Source organism: Trichosurus vulpecula, chromosome 1 (assembly GCF_011100635.1).
Source record: "Trichosurus vulpecula isolate mTriVul1 chromosome 1, mTriVul1.pri, whole genome shotgun sequence".
In the NCBI taxonomy this organism is placed as follows: domain Eukaryota; kingdom Metazoa; phylum Chordata; class Mammalia; order Diprotodontia; family Phalangeridae; genus Trichosurus; species Trichosurus vulpecula.
This window is the reverse complement of record NC_050573.1, coordinates 27,757,217-27,776,139: the sequence shown is the minus strand read 5'-3', so window position 1 is coordinate 27,776,139 and position 18,923 is coordinate 27,757,217. Positions and strand designations below refer to the sequence as shown.

At 45.7% G+C, this 18,923-nt stretch overlaps 1 protein-coding gene across 3 annotated transcripts in view; it reads right to left on the bottom strand.

Annotated features, from left to right (window-relative positions):
• The window catches only part of TESC (tescalcin), a 63,493-nt gene that overhangs the window by 9,336 nt on the left and 35,234 nt on the right, over positions 1–18,923 (bottom strand). For all 3 annotated transcript variants that reach the window (XM_036740947.1, XM_036740948.1, XM_036740949.1), the window contains exons 4-5: positions 11,705–11,785; positions 2,050–2,189 (exon numbers count right to left, since the gene is read on the bottom strand). In XM_036740947.1, coding sequence (XP_036596842.1) covers positions 2,050–2,189; positions 11,705–11,785 — 221 coding nt within the window. The remainder of the gene's footprint in view (positions 1–2,049; positions 2,190–11,704; positions 11,786–18,923) is intronic.

Sequence of the window (18,923 nt, the reverse complement as noted above, 5' to 3'; positions counted from 1 at the left end):
GTGAGCCCCCAAGAACAGGGAATCGATAGACCGCCTAAGGAGAGCCCAGGTTGGAAATGAAGCAGGTCAAAGATGTCATGCTGATCAGCAATTTGATCAGGCCCACAAGTGGCTGCCACATTTCCAGCCTGGGTGAGACTGAGGCACCAAATCTTAAAAAAGTAAATAAAAAATCAATCGAATTGTGAAAATGAAAAGAAAAACGATTCCGATAAGGAGGAAAAAATGCAATTTGTCTGACGAGACCAATGTGGATGCACAGGGAGCTCACCAACCAACTTAGATTTTAAAAAGAAATGTACATAAGATGGAGGCAAGGACAGGTAATAGAAGATGAATAGAAGAATGTATCATCATCCTGTGAAAATAACATGTGGGAAGTGCAGGAAATCAAAGTGAGCTCAGGCTAATGAGGGAAGTTAAGGACAACAAAAAAGACTTTTCCGCTATATCAAAAGAAAACTGATGAGAGAAAGGACAAGACCTTTCCTTGGAGTGGATAGGACAATCATGAGATGGAAGAGGAGGTAGAGCTGCTTAATTATTGTTTCCCTCCTGTTTTCTCTCCCAGAGAGAATGACCTTGATGTTAGAATGACAGAACAAAAATAGCTAACACCAGGTGGATACTTAAGACAAATAAGAAAATATCTTTTTGACTTGCCCTTCATAATTGAAAGATCATGGAAGATGAGAAAGGTATCACAAGACTGGAGATGGGTGAACGTCCTAATTTTCAGAAAAGGAAAGAGAGCAGAGTCTGCCACACTATAGGCCAGTATATTGACTTCTATTCCTGGGAAAAATCCTAGAACATATTATTAAAGAGATGGTTGGTGACATCTAGAAAAGAAAACAGTGATTACAATGAACCAACCTAGCTTCTTCAAGCACAGACTATGCCTCTCACAAATGTCATTTCTTTTTTTTTTTTGGACAGGTTTATTAGACTAGAAGATGAGGGGAATGTTGTGACCCAGTTTACCCAGATTTTAATGAAGCTTTTGATAAAATATGTCATAATCTTTTTATGGAGAAGATAGAGAGATATGGATTGATGTACATCAATTACATTTGTAATTATTATATCAATTTATTAATTAACATACATTAATTACATTACATTAATTACATTAATGTAATCAGATGGATTCATAACTAGTTGGATGACTGGACTCAAAACAGTAGTTGTTAGTGGTTCAATGTTCATGGTCACATGGTTGATATGTACTGAAGGCAAGATTTGAACCCAGGTTTTTTTGACTCCAGTTCTGACTCTCAATCCACTATGCCTTGTACCTCTCTTTATTAATAATCGTAACTTGCTTGGGTATTATTTACCTCATGGGATCATCTTGCTACTGCACCCCCATCATTGTAGACAGACAAGAACTGGGTCTTGTTAGGAGATTGTAAATGCTGCTGCTCCCTAAGGACTTTCCATCTGCCTTGCACCCAGTCCCTCCTCTCGGTATTGTATCCAGTGGTGGGATTCAAATAAATTAACAACTGGTTCTCCAGAGCCGAAGCACCACCGCCGCTGCTGAAGTGGCAGGCGCAGGCTCTGCCCCCGCTAACAACCAGTTCACTGAACTCAACCTAAAATTAGGTATGGTTCTACTGAATCGGTGCAACCAGCTGAATCTCACCATTGATTGGGTCCCCTCATTAGAATGTAAACTTCTTAAAAATAAAGGACTATCTTGCTTTTCTATTTGCATACCCAGTACCTACCATGGTCCCATAATAATAACTCATAACAAGTGCTTCATGAAAATGCTTTCCCCTTTTGTACCATACAAAAGGTGTCCCAAAAGTCTTCGTGCTATTTTAAGCTTTAGTAGTTTGGAACTGCACTAAGACTTTTGGGACACCCTGTAAAAGGACCCTTGATAATACAGTATAGTAGAAAACATGCTAGATCTGGGTTCAAATTCTGGCTCTGACCATTGGTTGTAGAATGAAGGAGGTCAGAGCCAAGTTGGGGGTGCACCATCTGGGGCTTCCCTCTGGCAATTGGACAAGCAGGGAACCTTCCCATCAGACTTACATCTTAGCTTCTCCTTTCTGCAGTGCTCCACCTGTTCCTCATCCATATTGGTCTCGATTGGTCTAAAGTAAGACATTATGGTCAGGAAATCCTCAAAGTTAATCTCATCAGCCAAGCCACTGGGTGCTTTTCGGAGGTTCCTCCAGAAGAAATTAGGGAGAGAGGGAAAAAAATTAACATCACCTCTGTTCAAGGAAAGATATTTATAAGTTGCCTTTCCTAGTCACTTTTCTTCACAGAAAATATTCATCTTTCTCACTGCATGCTTTTAGACATTTGGATTTTACAGATAGGACCACTGAGGCACAGGATGGTTATATCACTTACCCAGAGCCACACAGCTCTTTTGTGGTGATGCTAGGCCAAGAACTTGAATCTCTTGATTTTTCTACCTCATTCTCTGTCTATGAGATTATGATGTATAGACAAGGGCTCTTAAAGAAATTCTTGGAGGAGCATTTTCTAACGTCTAAACTGGTTTTTGTTGTGGTTGTTCAGGCATTTCAGTTGTGCCCAATTCTTCATGACCCTATTCGGGGTTTTCTTGGCAGATACTGGAGTGGTTTGCCATTTCCTTCTCCAGCTCATTTTACAGATGAGGAAACTGAAGCAAACAGGATTAAGTGACTTGCCCAAAGTCACACAGCTAGTAAGTGTCTGAGGCCAGATTTGAGCTCAGAAAGATGAGTCTTCCTGACTCCAGGCTCCAGCACGCTATGCACTATGGCGCCACTTGGCCGACTTTTGAAGTGGGTCAAATCAGGTTTGATAAAAGCCGCTCACCCACTTGCCTGGGACAAGAAGCAATTCATGTGAAGTGAGCATCAAGACTCCTGGTTCTGTTTATTTCTCTGCTTGAGAGATAGAACCTCAACACTGAATAGACTGTTAATCATGTGAAGGGAAGGTTGGCAAGGGGTAATCTTCCAATACCACTCCCTCGGTGGCCCACCATCTTCATTCCTTGTAGGATTGACCCATCTGGCTTTCTAACTATTAAAAATAGCTGACATTTCTCTGGCACATCAAAGTTCACAAGGTACTCGTTCGATCACCCCAACAGTCCTTCAAGGTAGGTGCTAGATATAATATTATCTCTATTTTACAGATGAGCAAACTAAGGCCCAGAGAAATTTCTCAAGTTCCCACAGCTAGTAAGTGTCAAAATTGACTCAAGGTTAAATGCCTTGCCCCAAGTCACCAAGCTAATAAGAGTTGAATTGTTCTCGAGCAGGTCACTTCATGGGGCCTCAGTTTCCTTACCTGTAAAATAAGAGATTGGGGCTTACATGAACTGTGACATGTCAACCAACTCTAACTCTCCTCATCCCAAGGGGACTTTCCCTAAGAAGAACTAAGACCCAGAGCTGGAAAAAAGAAGTGGAATTCCTTGCAGGGTAAACTCCCAGGAGGGAGAGAGAAAGAGAAATCTCCTCTGCACATTTCAGGAAACACCTTCCCTTTGGTGCTTCTTCCGAATGTTGCCCCACGTCTGAAATCATCTGCCTCATAAAGCTTCTCCCACTCCTGACATGGTATTTAGAATAATCTCCCTGTTCTTACGGCTGAGATGTAAACTAAATATACCCTGGGTAAAAATAGCCCCCTGCATTTACCCAGTATGTGCCTTAGCTCCCAGACACTCCTAAAGTGGCTTAAGGGGCAACCTGGAGGCTGGACCCGAGACAGAACCAGAAGGTGGGTCCGAAACGGGACAAGGCACTAAAGGAAGCCACGGTATGTAGAAAGCGATGGTAGGTTGTCAACTTGTCTATGTGGCTCTTTCCTGAAGGTGGCATGGATGAGGAATTTAGAGGAAGGGAGAATAGTGGCTAGAGTGCTGGGCCTGGAGTCAGGAAGAACTGAGTTCAAATCCGACCTTAGATGCTTACCAGCTGGGTGGCCATGGGCAAGTCACTTTGCCTTGTTTGCCTCAGTTTCCTCATCTGTAAAATGAGCTGGAGAAGGAAATAGTGAACCACTCCAATACCTTTGCCAAGAAAACCCAAAAGGGAATCACAAAGCATTGGCCAAGACTGAAACAGGTGAAATATTTTGCCGAAGATCACAAAATGATGATCGGTTTTGAGCTTCGGTCCTCTGACTCTGAGCTCCATTTACTTTTTCCTAGATGGTGCTGCCTCCTCAAACATGGTAAATGAGCATCCTTCTGTCTCTCCCTCCCACGCAGAAATTAAATTCTGGAGGGAGACACAGAGGAGAAAAAGACCCGCTCTCCCATCCATTAACAACTGCAACTGACAGTCAGCTGCTTGGAACCATCCCCTTGCCCCCACCTTCCCAGAAATCCTTGCCCACAGTTTGAAAAATGGGCCTTCCAAGGGTTTCTCAACCACTGGTAAAAGTTATGTAGCTTGGCCAACGAGTGGCACTCTTTATGCAGGTGTGCTGGTCAGAAATAAGAAACGTGACTCAAATTCTCTTGGCATGGGACAGTTCTGCCCAGAGGTCAGGGGGTCAGAACCTCCTTAGAAAGCTGCTTTAATAACGTCCACGCTTGGGGTTCTCTCTCACCCCTCCTGGATAAGTCTTCTCTCCTCCCTCTTTGGGAGTTGCCATGTTTCAAATGTTGACATAATACTATCCGAATCCCACTGGGCTGGCTCTCGGTCATACCCAGGGTGTTGTCCTTTTGTAATTTCCTCTCCCTGGGCAACCACTCGATCTACAGAAATAGAAAGTCCAGTAACCGAGATTGCCAGGCACCTTCCATCCTTGTCTGTCTCTGAATACTCACTGGAGTTGGGGGCTGGCTTCTAAACCCACTGTCCCTGCATGCATCAGACTGCCCAATTTGGGTGTCCATCAAAGAAAGGCATGGATTTCAAGATTCCTAGCATTAAAACCCAGCCTCAGGCATTTACTAGCTTGTGACCCTGGGCAAGTCACTGAATCTGTTTGCCTCAGTTTCCTCAACTGTAAAACGGACGTAATAATACAGTGCGGAGTATAATCTACTACTGCTACTGCTACTACTAGTAGGTGACAACATAGTGGAGGTAATAGGGTTGTCATGATTGTCAACAGGTAATCACAACTTCACGAAACTTCCATGAAAAAACAGGATCAAACGAGACAATATTTGTAAAAGCTCTAAGCACAGGGCCTGGCACACAGTAGGTGCTTAATAAATGCTTGTTTCCTCCTTCCTAAAATCCTAGGCAGTTGCCTGAGGCACATCAAGGTGAAGTGATTCATCCAGCTTCCAAGGTTAAAGAAGAGAATTGAACCAGTTTTCTTGGCTCCAAGCTCAGCATCCTCAACCCTCACCCTCACCATGTGGTGCCTTCTCTATACTAGAATCTAATTAAATCCCCCGGTGTCACCAGTATAGCTCCTTTCTTCCTGTTCTATGATTTCTTCAAACTTTAAAGTGCTACATAATTGTCAATTATTATTGCTAATAGTTGTTAAATCATTTAAGTCATAGATATGAGTCTTCGTGACCCCATTTGGGATTTTCTTGGCAAACACACTGGAAGGTTTTTGCCATTTCCTTCTCCAGCTCATTTGACAGATGAGGAAATGGAGACAAACAGGGTGAAGTGACTTGCCCAGGGTCACCCAGCTAGTGTCTAAGGTTAGATTTGAACTCACGACTCCAGGCCCAGTGCTCTATGCCCTATGGCACCACCTAGCTGCCCCATTATCAATGACGTTCCAAGGAATTAGTCTAATGATGATACACAAGAAAGGCTACCATCAGAGCTAAGAAAGTAATGAAGAGAGGTTTTATCAATGGAACACCCAAGGACTACCAGGCAAAAAATCCCAAGGATGCTCTTTCCTTCCTTGGATTGGGTGGTATGTAATTTCTTAATATTTAAATGCTTATTGACCGATCGATATCTTGGTTGTCCCTCAAACTCTATCACAGCTGACATTTCAACATTAAAGTTTACAAAATGTCAACTCGACCAATACTTATTAAATGCTAGGTGGCGCACTGGATAGTGTGCCAGTCAGGAAGACTCCTCAACCTGAGCTCAAATCCACCTCCATACTCAAATCCTCCATAAGTCAGCCATGACTGAAAAATGACTGAAATTAAGTGTTTGTGATATACAAGGTTCTGTGATGAGTGCAGAGCATGCCAAGGCAGAAATAGAAAGAGTCCTGTCTTTAAGGAGCTAACATTTTATTAGGACACCCAGATGAGGACACCCACATTCAAGGTAACTGGAGGAGAGAGACACATAACCCTATGGGGCAGGTTGTGAAAGTGGCATATTATCCAAGCAAGCGCAGCTGGTCTCCAGGTTTCTGGCACTAATTAAGTATTTGCATCTCTTCCTCTCCCATTCCTCCCAATCTCCTGATTTGTTATTTTCCATTTGCTCCTCTCCCCTCATGTGAAACCACCTCCTGACTCTCATTTCCATTCGGCAAACCTTGATTACACACCTACTGGGGAAAGGTAGGTGGCAGCCAGATTGTGGAGGGCTTTCAACACTGGGGTGAGCGTTTGTGATGTGGAAATAAACAAACTGAAATAGGAAGCAGTATGGAGGGTGGATCTATTTCATCCTAGAGGCGATAGCTGGCCACCGAAAGGTTCTGATCTCCCCCACCTCCAGCTTCCAAATCCGGTGTTGTCTCCTGGATGAAATCATCTCCCAACTTCTCACAATGTGTACCCTCTAAGCCCTTACTGTCCCCCAGATCTCCCTTTCACCATACTTTTGGCATGTCCATGAGGTTCAACCACCAAATGCTAAGCCCAAGACTCCACAGCCACAGTTCCTCTCCCAATATAGTGATGAAGCCTGGGAGGAGGTATGACATGGTTATGGATCTGGAGCTGGATGGGACCTTCAACGTCATCTGGTCCACTTCCCTGAGGTGGAAACTGAGGCCCATTGAGGTGAAGGTACTGGCCCAAGGTCACTCATGCAATGACATCATGCCTTGAGTATAGGCACCTGATAATTACACTCTTAGATTTTAACCACTCTCAGCCTTAGTTTCATTATCTATAAAATGGGGTAATGGCACCCACATCACAAAGCAGAATCATAGCTCTACCTCTGGAAGGGACCTCAGAGTTTATCTAGCCCAAACCCTCTCATTTTGTGAGAAAATATATAAAATATATAAAGATGATGATGGTGATGGTGATGGGGGTGGTGGTGATGATGATGACGGTGATGAAGAAACGGAGGTCAAGAGAGGTGGCTTGTCCATGTTTATGAAGCTAATCAGTGTCAGATCCAGGTTTCCTGATTTCTAGTCTGGCTCTTTATTTAAATAGCCTAAGATCAGACTAAGATAAGCTACCATTTTCTCACGTTAACAAGAGACTGAGAGGGAAGCCTGGAAAAATTCAATAATAAATGCTTCCCTCTAGACTTCTCCGAGTTGAAGGAAGAGCAGCTAACAAGGCACCAACTGGACCATCCCTCTGCCTTGCCCTTTCCCAGTGAGGTATGAAGTGTCTAGAAGGGAAAAGGGTGGGGAGAAGGACGGGATGTGGAAGGCAGAGCCCAGAAGGAGCCACAGCCAGGGCCTGGGGCATCAAGGACTGTGGGGTCCATCATGCAGAGCTCCAGACACTGAGACCCAGATGAGGACCCTCAGTCTTCCGGCCAGCCCCAAAGACCAGAAATGGGAGTCACAGGTGGAAGTTACATCTTTGTGACTTGGCTAACTTGGATCTGACGGCAAAGATTCCTAGCCATGAGAGCCGTCTTGTAGCGGAGCGGGCAGCCTTAAGAAAAAGTGGGTTCTGTCTCAACTGGGGGTCTTTAAGCAAAGACTGGATGTCTGCTTTTGGGGGGGATGTTGTTGTGGGAAATTCCTTTCTAGGTATGAGTTGGACAAGAGCACTGGCACTGAAGCCAGAGGATCAAATCCTTCGTCAGATGCTTACTACCTATGGTTTTAAAGGTAGTACAGCTTAGTGGATAGGGAGGCAAAAAGATTTGGGCTCAAGTCTTGCCTTATAGCTATGTGAATGGCCTGGGTCTCATTTGCTTGGACTCAACGGCTTCTAAGGTCCTTATATCTATGATTCTAGTATCCTATGACTAAGTGGCTTCCAAGGTCCCTCCCAGTCCTAAATCTATAGTCCTATGAGCTATAACTCAAACCCAGCCTTGGACAAATCACTTAATTTGTGTGGCCCTGGGCAGGTCATTTGACTTTCCTTAGCTTTAGTTTCCTCACCTATAAAGTGGGGATAATAACAGCACCTGCCTCCCAGGGTTGGCACGAGCATCAGATGAGACGTACGATGCTTTGCCGACCTTTAAGCGCTATATAAAACCCAGTGACTCCGATGATTGCTCGGACCTCAGTTCCCTCATCTGTGAAATGGAGACAATTATAGCACTTACTCCCCAGGGTTGTTGTGAGGCTCAAATGGGATAATCGATGTAAAAGCTCCCTGTTTATCTTAAACCGGAAGACACAAGGGAGCGATTATTATTGTGCAGAGGACTCTAGGTCTGCCTGTCTTTCTGTCTCTGTCCCAACCCTCTTCTCCTTCTTGTCTCTGTGCGTCTGTCTCTTTCTCACTCTCTGCCTCAGTGTCTCTGTCTCCATCTCTCTGTATCTCTGTCTGTCTCTCCCACTCTCCCTCCCTCTCCCTTTCCCTTTTCTTTCTGTCTCTGTACCCCCCTCTCCCTCTCCTTCTTCCCTTTGTCTCTGTCTTTCTGTATCAATGTCTCTCTCTCTCTGTCTCCATCTCTCTCTGTCAGTCTGTCTCTCCTCCTCTATCCCTTTCCCTTCCCCCTTTCTCTCTGTCTGTCTTTCTGTCTCCATCTCTCTGTCTCTGTCAGTCTGTCCCTCCCTCTTTCTCCCCTTCTCATTTCTCTCTGTCTGTCTCTCTTTGTCTCTCTCTACCTCAGTGTCTCTGTGTCTCTGTCTCTCCCTTTCTCTCCCCCTTCCCCTCTCGCCTTTTTCTCTGTCTCTCTCTGCCTCTGTCTTTGTCTCTTCCCCTTAACCCACAGGGGTTCTTAGCCTGGAGTCTGTAAACAGTTTCCCAGTAATTGGTTTCCTTTGTAACCCCGCAACAGTGAGTATTTCATTTTATGCAGCTGAGGACATTTTCCTGAGAAGAGGTCCCTGACTGCCAGAGGGGCTCACCACCCACTTAAAGGTGCAAAACCCCCTGGGCTAAGGCATGACCTAAAAGTGGTTATCTCTGCCAGGACCTTTTCCCCACCTACTGGGTTATTTACCACCAGTCTTATCACTATTAAATATGCCCCTCCCAGGTCTTTGGGGCCATGGGAACACAGTCCTTCTCCTTCTTCCTTCCTAGTTTTTCTCCATCTTAAAGAAATCTCCCCAGACAGGGCTTCCTTTGCCTTAAGGTGGAGTAGAGACTTTATGGATTATAAATCAATCCACAAGCATTTATCAAATGCCTACTATGTGTCAGAAATCATTCGACAAGCATATATCATGTGCCTACTAAGTGTGAGGCACTGAGCAAAATGCTGGGGATGTAAAGACACAATAGAACAGCTCCTGCCCTCAAAAAGCTTATATTCTAGTGGGGGAAGATGTGGACATAGTTAAGCACATACAGGATAAATATAGTAGATGGCTTTATATCTCCAGGGTAAGCTGGATCTTTCCTCCTTTTTACTCATGTTCTCAGACATCACGTGGACGTCAGAGAGGAAATTATTGTCTTCTATGCCCTTTTTTTCCAGAAGGCTCTAACTGAGCAGGCTAGGAGTTGGGAAAAATCATTTCTAGACCTGTCACCATCACAGCAGCTACTACAGGAGAAAACTAGGCAGCAAGCAGACAGAGTGATAGACCTGGAATCAGGAAGACCTGAGATAGAATCCTGCCTCTGGCACTATTAGCTGTGTAACCCTGGCTGCATAATTCAACCACTGCCTGCCTCAGTTTCCCCATTGTGAAATTTTATCCCATCTCATTTGAGCCTCAGAACAACTTTGTGAAGTACTATAAGAATTACTCTCATTTTACAAATGAGGAAACTGAGGCTCACAGAGGTTGTGTCAGGTAAGTAGGAAGTAGCGCCTCCCTCCCAATAACATATTTGTAATTACTTTGTACACCTTAAAATGCTACATAAATGGGGCAACGAGGTGACCCAGCGGATAGAGCACCGGACCCTGGAGTCAGGAGGAACTGAGTTCAAGTTTGGCTTCAGGCACTTATTAGCTGTGTGATCACTTAACCCCAATGGCCTCTCCCCAAAATGGCATTTACATAGGGCTCTAAAGCTGGCAAAGCACCTTATGTACGTGATCTCCCTTGAGTCTGTGCGTTGCTTATTAGCTACGTAATCCTGGAGGAGGCAGGAAGTGTACAGCGTAGAGGGCTGACTGCTTACCTTAGATTCAGGAAGAGCTGGGTGCAAGTCCTACCTCTGACTCTACTAGCTGGGTGACCTTGGGTACCATGGACAGATACACAGACTCTCAGAGTTGGAAAGGCTCTCAGCAGCTCATCTAGCCTGGGGCTTTCAAATGTTTCTGCGTGTCCTGGACCCCTTTGGCAGTGTCTGGTGAAGCCCGAGAACCCTTCTCAGAATCGTGTTTTTAAGTAATTGAAGGAAATCTAAATCTCAGAGATCATGAAAAGGAAGATGGATTTCACCCTCATCCAAGTTCATGGAGGCCCTGGAATTTATTCATGGATTGGGGTGGGGATTCCAGGTCTCCCCAACCTAGTACAACCCATACCTGAAAAAGAACCTCTCTGACAACTTACCTGACAACCTCCCTGAGCCTCAGTTTCCACATTTGTAAAATGAGAGTATTCCTTGTAATACCTACTTCATAGGGTTGTTGTAGGGCTCAAATGAGATTGCTATGGTTGTTCGGTAGTGTCCAATTCTTTGTAACCCCATTTGGGGTTTTCTTGGCAAAGACACTAAAGTAGTTTGCCATTTCCTTCTCCGGCTCGTTTTCCAGGAGAGGAAACTGAGGCAAACAGGGTGAAGTGACTTGCCCAGGGTCACACAGCTACTAAGTGTCTGAGGCTGGATATGAACTCAGGTCTTCCTGACTGCAGGCTGGACGCTCTATCCACTGTGGCACCTAGCTGCCCAAGTAAGATGACAGCTAGCATTCATACAGTGTCCCAAAAGTCTTAGCTTAAGACTGTACTGGTTTGGGACACCCTGCGTAAGGTATTAAGGTTTCCAGAACTTTGACTTTCATTAGCTCGTTCGGGAGGTAGGTGCTGTTATTATCCCAATTTTACAGATGAAGAAACTGAAGCTGAGAGAGGTTAATTTGCCCCGGGTCACACAACTAGCTGGTTGCCAGTTAATCCTGAGGCAGGATTTGAACTCAGCTCTTCCCAACTCCCAGGCCTCCGTGTTCCCCACTGTGCTTGTCTTGCTGTCTCAGAAGAAACAGGCCAGGCAACCTGCAAATCTGCAAGAGCTACATAATCATTAGCTATTACCATGATGCTGAGCAAATCCCGATATAATAACATTGCATCTCTGAGGAACCTGCTGAGATCACCTCATAAATAAAATCAGAATAATGCCTCTTGTGTTCTCCTTTGTTGACTAGGGGAAGATGAATTAATGGGGCTGGAAAATGGTTTAAAAAATGAAAAGGTTGTACAATTGCAAGGTAATAATGACAGAAAGAATTAAAATCCATTAGCCTGATAAACAGCCAAGAGCCCTTACCTGTTGTCAAAGAAGGCACGGATGATTTTGGATCTGATCGGGTTGAGCTCCAGGTCAGGGATATTGTTAAAGTTTTCTTTGCTGGTTTCAAAAGAAAAGACCAAGAAGAGAAATGTATCCGATCATATCTTCGGTTTCATTTAATTGCTGTTTTTAGCCATTAATGTAGGGCCCAGGACAGCAGTTTAAAGTCAAATGGAAGTACTCAGTCAACTAACATTTATTAATTGCCTGCTGTGTACCAGGCAGAGTCACCAAATCTGAGAGCTGGAAGGAACCTCAGAGACCACACAATCCAACTTTTCCTTGGACTGGAATCTCATCTACAGCATGAATAAATGAATGGGTAAGTGAATGAATAAATGAATAAATAAGCATTTATTGGGCATTTATTTTGCTCAGCCATTTTCAGTCATGTCTGACTCTTCATGACTCTGTTTGGGGTTTTCTTGGCAAAGATCCTGGAGTGGTTTGCCATTTCCTTCTCCACCTCATTTTACAGAAGAGGAAACTGAAGCAAACAGGGTTAAGTGACTTGCCCAGGGTCACATTGCTAGTAAGTGTCTGAGGCTGGATTTGAACTCAGGCCTTCCTGACTCAAGGCCTGGTGTTTTATTATCCACCTCACCATCCTGCTAAACACTGAAGATACAAATGTAAAATCAGACAGTCCCCACCCTCAAAGAGCTTTCTTTCTAAAGGAAGAGGCAGGTGGCCGGGAAGGAGTCCTTTGGTCTACAAAGTTAACTGGAATAATGAATGGAGCCGGAAGGGAGTAAGGCATGGCAGGGTTGAGTTAATCAAGATTCATGGTTCTAGAAGTGGAGATAGCCTTTGGTTGAAGATCTCTGGGGAGAAGTCAAGTCAAGTAAGTAAGCATTTATTAAGGGCCTACTGTGTGCCACACACTGTGCCAAGCACTAAGGATGCAAAGAAAAGCAAAAATGGTCCCTTCCCTCAGCTAACTTACAGTCTAATGGAGGAGTCCACCATCTGCTTTTGCTTAATGATGACCGTCAGGATAGTTTCCTTTCTTACAGCCAAATTTTGTCTCTCTGCCAACTTCTCCCTCCTCCCTCCCCTATCCCTTAATTGCTCCTAGTTTTGCCCTCAGGGCCAAGCATAACAAGTCCAGTCCCTCCTTGATAGGAGAGACCTTCAGGTAGCTGAGGACACTTGTCACATCTCGTTAAGTCTTCTCTTTTCCAGGTTGTTTCCTTAGTTCCTTCAGACCCTCCTTAGATGACGTGAACTAGAGAGCCTTCCCCATCTGGTTGCTCCCCAGATCATCAACACTCTTTCTAAAATGGTGCTCCAGATGCTGTGGTCCAGGCGAGTCAGAGGAGAGATAGCGGCTCAGTGCACCCGAATTCAGTTCACTTCAACACACTCTTGAGACATTCAGACACTGGACCCTCTTGACTGGGTACCATAGGAACACAGACACCTAGAAGGGCCCTTAGAGGCTGCCCAACCCAGGCTCTACCTTGGACTAGAATTAATTCCCTCGACCACCACTGCCAGCAGTGCTCATTCAGCCCCTGCTTTCAGATCTCTAGTTAGAGTATGATGGCCCTGCCCTCCCTTTCTATTGGCTTTCAAGGTTTTCAGGGCACTTTCTTCACAAGAAACCTATGAGGAAGGGAGAGGGTAGGTCTCACTGTCTCCTTCTTATCCAGTAGATAGATCCCTAGACTTGGATTCAGGAAGCCGTGAATTTAAATCCAGCCTCAAGCACTTACTACTAGCTGTGTGACCCTGGGCAAGTCACTTAACCTCTCTGTCTCAGTTTCCACATCTGACTCCCAGGGTCATTGTGAGGATCAAATGAGATTTGTAAAGCACTGCACATAGTGCCTAGCACATAGTAGGCACTTAGTAAATACTTATTTCCTTCCTTAAAGGCTTGTTATACTTCAATGGGGGGGGAGCAGCTAGGTGGCCCAGTGGATAGATCACCAGGCCTGGAGTCAGGAAGGATATAGACCCGTGATTTCATCAGTGTAGAGAACTCCAGGTGAGGAGACTCCCTCTACCAATGCAGAGCAGCACCTACTCTGTACCTCATAATCTTACAGAGCTCCCAGGGGCACTAGAAGGTTAAGTGACTTGCCCAGGGTCACATGGCTAGTATAGGTCAGAGGCAGAATTTGGACCCAGGTCTTTTAAACTCAGAGGCCAGGTCTCTGTGCACTGCTATTCATTGTTTGTCACAGGAGAGGTGCTGTAGATTAAAAAAAGAAGAAATTTTGTGGATAATTCACAAGAAGGGTTTAAATAAATTCATGGGTGATGGATCTGTGATAACTGATTAAGGAAAACAGGGGTGATTGGAACCCTGAAATACTGCAAGATTTGAAGCCACGTGTCTTTGGTTCAAATCCTGGTTCTGCTACTTACTTCCTGTGTGACCTTGGACAAATTAAGAGACTCAGTTTCCTCGTCTGGGGGTGGATAGATGTGGTCTTTTTCAGCACTGAACTGGGTTCTTGGTTCCTAACCTTGGGAGGTACATATCAAAGAGGACAATCAGCCATTTGCCAGAGACTCAACTGAGGTGTCCTGATATAGTGGGGAGAGGATTAGACTTGAAGTCTAGAAGATGTGGGTTCAAATCCTGCCTCCTCTACTTCCTAGTTCACTTCCCTGCCTTGGTTCCTCCTGTCTAGAATGAGGGGGTTGGCCTCTTAGGTCCTCCTTCTAGCTGTAAATCTATGATCTTTTGTCTTCAGGCCCAGATGGACCACAGACCATGGGGCTGACCTAGAGGGGCTGTCCCGTGTTCCCAGATTGAGGGAAGGGGAAGGAGAACCAGAAAGAACCCACATCTCGGCCCTGGAAGTTTTATGGGGAAAACGAGCCCTGTTAACGTGTCTGTCTGGAGGGAGCTGTGATTGAGAGCCCAGCTGCTTTGTCTGGTGGCCATCCATGTGAGCTGGGTTCTTCTTGTTCTGCGACAAAAAATGCCTGAGTTATTGACTTTTAGAGCCTCCCCCGCCATCTCCAGCAGATGCTATTTTGCATATACTTGGCACATTTTTTCTTAGAATGCCAGAATGCACTGAGCTTCCCAGCCCCTGCTTCCTTTCTTCCACATCCCTTTTCCCTCCAGCTCAGCTCCTGCTTGCTTCTACCCAGTGCCTGCCATTCCAAGGCAGGATAACTTGGTTCAGTGGGTCTGGGTTCTTATGGATTCCAATGCTCCACAGTGGTATAGGCGATAACCCCATCCCTCCTCTGTGCCTGAAACGCATGTCCTTTCCATCAATTCACCCCTGGAGGTGACCATGACGGGGGCGCCTTCTTTGTTTTTTCTCCACACTTTGAGGACATCAGTGGAGCATATGGGATATTTATCAGTTTTCCCTCATTTTCATCATGTAACGCCTCTCAAACCCCAGCTAGTAAGCATCCGATGGGGGATTCGAACCCTGGTCCTCTGCCTTCAGTGTTAGTGCTCTGGTCTAACAGATACCCAGCAAGGAATTTGCTACTACAACAAACTCCCCAAAGCAGCCGTCCAGTCTTTGTTTGAAGACCTCCCATGAGAGGGAACCCACTCCTCCCCAAGGCTGCCCACTCTACTTTGGAACTGCTCCCATTGGGAGGAGACTTTCCTGACACCAAGGCCAAGGTCCTCTTTGTACCTTCTACCTGTTGCTCCCTGTTCTGGGCTCTGGGGCACATGACCAGCCCATCTTATTCTAGAGGAAATCAGATTGAGAATTAGAAGGATCTTCAGAGGTCATCTAGTCTAATCCCTCACTTTACAGATGAGGAAACTGAGGCCCAGAGAGGTTAAATGACCTGCCCAAGCTCTCACAAGTAAGTAGCAGAGGTAGGTTTTGAACTCAGGTCTTTTGACTACAAATCTAGCCCTCTTTCCACTTTTATGCTTCTTTGAAGTGACATAGTAGGCACTTAATAAATACTTATTTCCTTCCTTCCATCCTTAAAGGCTTGCTGTATTTCGGTGGGGGGCAGCTAGGTGGCCCAGTGGATAGATCACCAGGCCTGGAGTCAGGAAGACTAACCTTTGTGAGTTCAGATCTGGCCTCAGACACTTACTAGCTGTGTGACCCTGGGCAAGTCACTTTACCCTATTTGCCTCAGTTTCCTCATCTGTCAAATGAACTGGAGAAGGAAATGGCAAACCACTCCAGTATTTTTGCCAAGAAAATCCCAAGTGGGGTCAGAAAGAGTACTGAACAACACCGAATACTTTGGGGGGCTGACCATGGCCAAAACTTGAATAGGCTTTATCAGATGCTCTGTCCAGGCATCACTACAGATTTGTGCTCTGCTTCCTGCGGAAGTGGGGCAGGGGTTGCTGAGGAGAGAAGAACAGGCAGAAACCTGAGCTGTTTGTCTGGTCTAACCAGTCTGTGCCTCTATATGGCCTCGAGATTAATGACATCTATCACACTGAGATCAGATCAACAGGGAACGCCTGTTCTTTCTCCTTTCCAGACCCTAGTGGCTTCCCACTGCTCCTGGTACCCCAGGGGATCAGAGTTTGGAATATGAGGAGGGGGAGAAGGGGATGCTTTAAATACTTAACACTATCTGGGGCCCAAACTTGTTATAGATGGATGAGAAAGGGAGGCGGAGAAAGGCCAAAACCCAAAGGCCCCATCGTCCAGGAATGATAGTCAGGAGCACAGAGGTCACTGCTTCTTTCCTTACACAGTTATAATCTCTCTTCTTCAGGGCTCTGGAATGGTTCTCCTCCCGCCCACTTCCCACCACCCCATAACAAGGGGTGAACACCAAAGAAAAACTGCTTCCCTATTTGGACAATTGGATCCCTGGGCCTGACCTTCTAGTGGGGGCAGTGCTGCCGGACTATCTGTCTCTGCCTTAGTCCTGGCAAGGGCCAGCATAAATCTTGCCTTCTCCGGGAAGACTTCCTGGGCTACTTACTGCAGCCTCAGTGAAGATCTTCCCCTTTTTGGAATCTCTGGAGGACTTTCCAGACTTAGGCTAAGAGAGGGCTGGGTTTAAAGTCCATCTCTGGCATAGCTGTGTGAGCATGTACTTGTTCCTTAGCCTCTGTGCTTGGGTTCCCTAACCTGTAAAATTAGCCTAAGAATACTTTTAATGCCTATCTGATGTAGTTGTTGTAAGGGAAGTGCTCTGTGAAGCTTAAAGATTGGGAGACAGTATTGGGACAAGATTGGGAGTTAGTATTATTATAAAACATTAAAGCTGGGAGGGGCCTTAGAACAGGGGATGTCAGAGATGCAAGGGGCTTTAGAACAGGGGATGTCAGAGCTGGGAGGGGCCTTAGAACAGAGAATGTCAGGGCTGGGAGGGACCTTGAAGGTTGGCCAATCCCATGCCCTCTTTTTCTAGATGAAGATAAAGAGAAGGGAAGGCACTTGACCAAGCTCCCGTAGCTTCCTGGCAGCAGAGCTGGGATGGGAGTGAGTGAGAACCCAGGCCTCCTGACCTAGAGCTCTTCCCACTGTTCGAGGCTGTCCATTCTGCCTACTCCCTGACTTCTCATTCTGGTCTAGTCATTTAACAGGAAACAGAACAGTTACACATTAAGGATGAAGGAGGCTAGTCCAGGGCCCCGCAGCCGGCTCTGCTGGCATCCCTGTGAGACCACAAGGATCGAGGAAGAAAGGCGTCCAGCCCATGGCTGTATGGACAGAGTTGTTGGCCTGTTGTCTTGTCCATCAGACTGTGAGCATCTTGAGGGCAGGGACTGTCTCTTGCCTTTCTATGTACAGTGCCCGGCACATAGTAGGCACTTAATCGATGACTCATTGACCTAGGTCCTCTGTGGGAGAGCCACAGAAAACATGAACAAGAATCACACTGGATGCCTATGGTGAGTCAGTGCCCACACCAGCGAAATCATGGAACCAAAAGTCATTTTGCAAAAACTTGTATATGACAAAAATTATTCAGTGCTTAAATAACTTTTATTTCCTGTGTCAACACTCTTTCAAACTAGATTGTTAGCCCCTCAAGGGCAGCTGCCACGTAATTTAATTTGTATCCACCTTCTCTCCTCCTCCTTTCCCTCTTCTACCCTTTCCCCCAACATACTTCCATTCTATCCTTTATCTACTGTTTTTAGAAGGCTGGGCTTGTTTTCTCAGGGGGAAAGAGCCTGATTCCTGGAGGATGCTCAGTTTAACTCAATTCAACAAGCATTTACATGCCAGGCCTGGCACACGTACAAAGACTCAATTGAAACGTCCCTAAAATCAAGGAACTTCTCTCAATTCATTCTCCTGGCATCAAGGTGATAGAGTGCTGGACCTGGTGTCGGTAAGATCTGAGTTCAAATCAGGACTCAGATGCTTAATAGCTGAATGACCCCAAGCAAGTCACTTCATCTGTCTGCCCCTGTTTCCTCATCCGTAAAGTAAGGGATAGTAATAGCCCCTCCCCCCAGGGGTGCGGTGAGGATCAAATGAGATATTTGTAAGGTGCTTAGCAAACCTTAAAGCGTTATAACATTGCTAGCTCTTATTTTGTAAAAATTCCATATATTTATGTACTGGTCCTTTCCCTGAGTAGAGACCATTTCTTGAGGGCAGATATTGCCCCTCTTTGGTCTCTGTATCCCTATGACCCGTCACAGTGCATCAAAGGTCAGTCGACATGGATTTATTAAGTATTTACCATGTGCCAAGAACCAGGCTAAGCACTAAAGATAGAAAGATGCCCACCGTAGGTGCTTAATAAATGCTTGCTGATGGGGTGAATGGGGTGGGATGAGGGACAGAGAAGACCTATGGGTATAGAAATAAAACTCATGCCTCCTGATGAAGGTTTCTGTTTTGGAGGCATCCCAAGAAGGGAAAGAAGGAGGGAGAGAGGGAGAGAGGGAGGGAGGGAGGGGGTTAAGTCCCAGAAGGAATCTGCTTTTTTTTTTCTTTCTGTTGCCTGTAGTTTTTCCTGTCATTCCCAGGGTGACAGCTCAGTAGATGATTGTTCTCTAACGCCTTGAAGAACAGGGAGAGAGACAGATTATGCAAAGCAGGGTGCTGTGGGCTCCCTAGCTAGCCACCAGGCGCTCTTCCTGCCGGGTTGTTTAGATAATGAGCCAAGCACGCAGGTCCTGCCGGGCTGGGCCCCCTGGGAGACCAGACGGCTGACGGAAGGTCAAATTCTTGATGTCGGAACTCCCTGGTGGGGAGAGGAAAAGGGCAGGGAAATAGGAGCCTCAGCTCCCTTTCTTTTGTCTTCTGGTGGGTTA